The sequence below is a fragment of the Oratosquilla oratoria genome, chromosome 1, assembly GCF_046742065.1.
Source record: "Oratosquilla oratoria isolate Oo_2021 chromosome 1, ASM4674206v1, whole genome shotgun sequence".
In the NCBI taxonomy this organism is placed as follows: domain Eukaryota; kingdom Metazoa; phylum Arthropoda; class Malacostraca; order Stomatopoda; family Squillidae; genus Oratosquilla; species Oratosquilla oratoria.
Genome location: NC_134777.1, coordinates 115692851 through 115697220, shown reverse-complemented (window position 1 = coordinate 115697220; position 4370 = coordinate 115692851). Strand labels below are relative to the sequence as shown.

The 4370-nt window shown below is 49.9% G+C and overlaps 1 protein-coding gene across 1 annotated transcript in view; it reads right to left on the bottom strand.

The window, feature by feature from the left end:
• Nucleotides 1–527: 527 nt before the first annotated feature.
• Nucleotides 528–4370, bottom strand: part of LOC143025163 (uncharacterized) — a 4744-nt gene continuing 901 nt past the window's right edge. The window contains exons 2-3 of the mRNA XM_076184648.1: nucleotides 1900–3601; nucleotides 528–687 (exon numbers count right to left, since the gene is read on the bottom strand). Coding sequence (XP_076040763.1) covers nucleotides 1901–3601 — 1701 coding nt within the window. The 3' untranslated portion in view covers nucleotides 528–687; nucleotide 1900. The remainder of the gene's footprint in view (nucleotides 688–1899; nucleotides 3602–4370) is intronic.

Here is a 4370-nt window from a genome sequence, read left to right as displayed (position 1 = left end):
TTAGAAAAGTCCTAATATTCAATTAATATCAGCAGATGATGAATAACTAGATAGATAATGATAAACAGATAAATCATAATCTAATATATTCCTAGAAACATTTATCGAAAACCGAAAGCATGTTAGAAAATAAAGCCTCCTTAGATTACGTCTAACTTATAACCTAGAATCAGACAGACGTGAATATTCCTAACTTCATCTTGAATTCCTAGAGCATAAGACGGTTTTGTGTTTAAAATGTGTTTTCTAGATTAGCAGACGACTGGTGTGTGCTGTATTCTCTCTAGACAGCATATCAATGCTAGCTCTAGAAAAAAGGAAATGGCTAGCTTATAGTCTGCAGTGTATCTGGCAACGGGGCAAGAGTTGCCAGTTTTCTTTTTTCTGTTATTTATTTACAGATTTATTGTTCTTTCTAAGTTATCTATAGAATAGCTGTGCCCATAATAAGGTTCGCTCTTGCAAACATAATTCAATAAATGAATAGATAACTTAAAATTAGATCAATAGATGGGTAAAAAAAGGTATTTTTGTTGCCGACAGGCGATTTTATTAAGCTAATAGGCACCATCATTTCTTGATCCTATTTCAGGGTAGATTAAAAGGATTGACGACTCTATAAAGAGGATTGGAATCCTTCAAAACACATGTGCTCACCGAGATCATTTCGTCCATTGTCGAGTTGTACTGAAAAGAACAGTTTTATTAATTAGTTTTTTAATAGAATAATCATATTCAGCGAGTCTACCTAAGAGGGAGTCTAATTTGAATTCGTAATGATTTAGTTGTAAGTTATGTGAAAGTAGGTCTTGTGCACACAGTCACACAACACGCACACACACACACACACACACACACACACACACACACACACACACACACACACACACACACACACACACACACACACACACACACACACACACACATACAAACGCACATACACACACATACACATACACATAAACAGGAGCCAAATAAAAACAGTGTCACATACTGATACGAAGTTGAGTGTTCCTTTTATCACCATCATTTCTAAATCTGACATTACGTCCACGATAAGAAAAAAAAAAAAAAAAATCCATCCTCCCTTTTCCCACTAAACAGGATTCTTCTTCCATGATCTTCTTGTTCCCGACGGGCGATTTCAGTCAGTTGCCGGAACCTCTCTCCCTCGTCCCTTAAGAGTAAAAGTAATACACGGTACATCCGAAATCTGCTCCCTCTCCCTTTTCCTCCCCTCCCCCCACACATCTCCCCCTCCTCCCTCACCTCTTACATCCTCCCTCCCTCCCTCCCTCCCTCCCTCCCTCCCTCTCCTTCATCCCTCTTCCTTCCCCTCCCCTTCTCGTCTTTCCTCCTCCCCCTCCCCCTCCCCCTCCTTCCACTCCTCCTCGACTCAGCCACTTCTCCCCCTCCCTTGCCTTCCCCCCTTTCCCCCTCCCACTCCCCCTTCCCTCCACCCCCCCCTTCCCATTCCTGCTCACTCGGCCAGTCCTCCTCCTCCCCCTTACCCGCCTTATCTTTCTCCACCTCCCTTTCTCCCTCCCTTCTCCTTTACCTCCTTCCACTCCCCTTCCCCCTTCCCCTTCCCCTCCCCCTCCCCTTCCTCTCCCCTCCCTGATCATTCGGCCTTCCCCTCCTCTCCTCTTATCCTTCTCCCCCTACCCCCTATCCCCCTAACTCCCTGACTCCCCCAATTTACCCCTGGTGACGTAATCGGTAGCGTACAGGTCTCGCATTCGCTTAGTTTTGGGTTCGAGTCCCGCGCGCCTCTCCGATTACCAGCAGAGCACTGACTGTTATTACCTTCCCCCGACAGTCTCTAAAGGGCAGAATGGGGCATGAAATGACGGCTTCGGCCGCAGCCACTCCTGGCCTAAGCCCTTGTCCACTTACCTTAAGGGCAACATTCCTGCTGGTTCGTGAGAGGATTGCGGCAGAAATTCTTGCAAGATCGACGCGGGGTAGAGTAAAAATTATCCAAGCTTCCTTGGGACCCGCTGAAATCACTGTGGGTGCCAAAACCGCTGTGGGTGTCGCCGCTGTGGATGCCGAAACTGCTGTGGCTGCCGCTGCCCTGGGTGCCGAAACTGCTGAGGGTGCCACTACCGAGGCTGCTGAGGGAGTCGCTGTTCAGACCGCTGTGGGTGTCACTTCCGAAACTGCTGTGGGTGCCGCTCTGGGTGCCAAAGCCGAAACCGTTGTGGCTCTCCCCTGTGACGACGCTTTGGGTGTTGAAATCGCTGTGGGTGCCACTGCTCAGACCGCTGTGGATGCCATTGACCGTACCGCGTTGGGAGCCGAAACTGCTGTGGGAGTCGAGGCCTAGACCGCTGTGGGTGCCACTGGTGAGACCGCTGTGGGTGCCACTGCCGAAAGTGCTGTGGGTGCCGCTCTGGGAGCCACTGCCGAAATTGCTGTGGGCGTCGAGGCCGAGACCGCTTTGGGAGCCGCTGCCGAAAGTGCTGTGGGTGCCACTGGTGAGACCGCTGTGGGTGCCACTACCGAAACTGCTCTGGGCGTCGAGACTGAGACCGCTGTGGGTGCCACTGGTGAGACCGCTGTGGGTGCCACTGCCGAAACTGCTGTGGGAGTCGAGGCCTAGACCGCTGTGGGTGCCACTGGTGAGACCGCTGTGGGTGCCACTGCCGAAACTGCTGTGGGAGTCGAGGCCTAGACCGCTGTGGGTGCCACTGGTGAGACCGCTGTGGGAGCCACTGCCGAAACTGCTGTGGGCGTCGAGGCCTAGACCGCTGTGGGTGCCACTGGTGAGACCGCTGTGGGAGCCACTGCCGAAACTGCTGTGGGTGTCACTTGTGACGACGCTCTGGCCTCCACGATTGAAACCGCTGTTGGAGCTGCTACCGAAAGTGCTGTGGGTGCCACTGCCGAGACCGCTGTGGGTGCCACTTGTAACGGCGCTCTGTCCTCCACGGTTGAAACTGCTGTGGGTGCCGCTACCAAGGCCGCTGTTGGTTCCGAAACTGCTGTGGGTGCCACTGGTGAGACCGTTGTGGCTGCCTCTCTGCGTGCCAAAGCCGAGATTACTGTGGGTGCTCCCTGTGACGACGCTCTGTCCTCCACGGTTGAAGCTGCTGTGGGAACCGCTACCGAGACCGCTGTGGGTGCCAAAAGTGCTGCGGGAGCCGCTGGTAAGGCCGCTGTTGGTGCCAAAACTGCTGCGGGAACCGCTGGTGAGGCCGCTGTGGGTGCCAAAACTGCTGCGGGAACCGCTGTTGAGACCGCTGTGGGTGTCGCTGGTGACTACGCTTTGGCTTCCACTTCCAAAGCGTCCAGTCAGAGGCCTCCCCACGGCGAGGACGGTGGACAAAGGACGCCTTCCATTGACGACCGATTGACCTACGCCCACCAGACGCCCGTGCTGACCGCCGACCTGACCTCCATGATGACCCACAACCTGACCTCCGTGGTGACCTCCGACCTGACTTCCGTGGTGATCTGCGCCTTGGTTTCCGTGATGGCCGTCGTGGTGGCCGCCCTCGGCGTGGGAACCGTGGTGGCCTCCGACGCCGAGGAGATCGGCGTGGACTCCTCCAAGAGCCAGGAGACTCAGCATCGCGAGAACGCAGGACTGCATCTGAAGGACGAGGAACGTTCCGTTAACGTTTCGTTTAGTAAACAATCAACGTTTCGTTAGCACGGGTCCTAATTAAGTCCTTTGCTTTACATCATAGTACAACAACGACGCATGTATATGTATATATGCATATCTATCTATCTATCTATCTATCTATCTATATATATATATATATATATATATATATATATATAAATATATATATATATATATATATATATATATATATATATATATATGCATGAGAAATCACATAAATTGTGATTCTAAATATGTACTCTGAGGATGTCTGAATAGACAAAAGCGCTTGGTCATCAGTTTATCTTTTTCTTTGGTGGTTTTTCAGCATTTATATATACGTGTATGTGTGTGTGTGTGTGTGTGTCGTTATAACAATCTGATTGACAAACTTCGCTGCTGAGACTCGAACCCTTGCATTAGCGACCGATTATTACAAAGCAAGGACGATATCAGTACTCCACGATTGACCATACAAAGTGGAACGACCAATATATATACTGTATCACGCAAATACCGTCGGGGAAACGAAAAAGGTCTTGTTCCAGGTCGTTCCTCTTTGTATGGTCACGTGGGGCGAAATGGTATCGTTCTTGCTTTGTAATAAGCAGTCGCTCATGTGAGGGTTCGAGGCCCGGCTTCGGAGTTTGTTAAACGATATATATATATACATATATATATATATATATATATATATATATATATATATATATATATATGAAGCTCATAAGCCAAGTTGGGAGAGGCATTT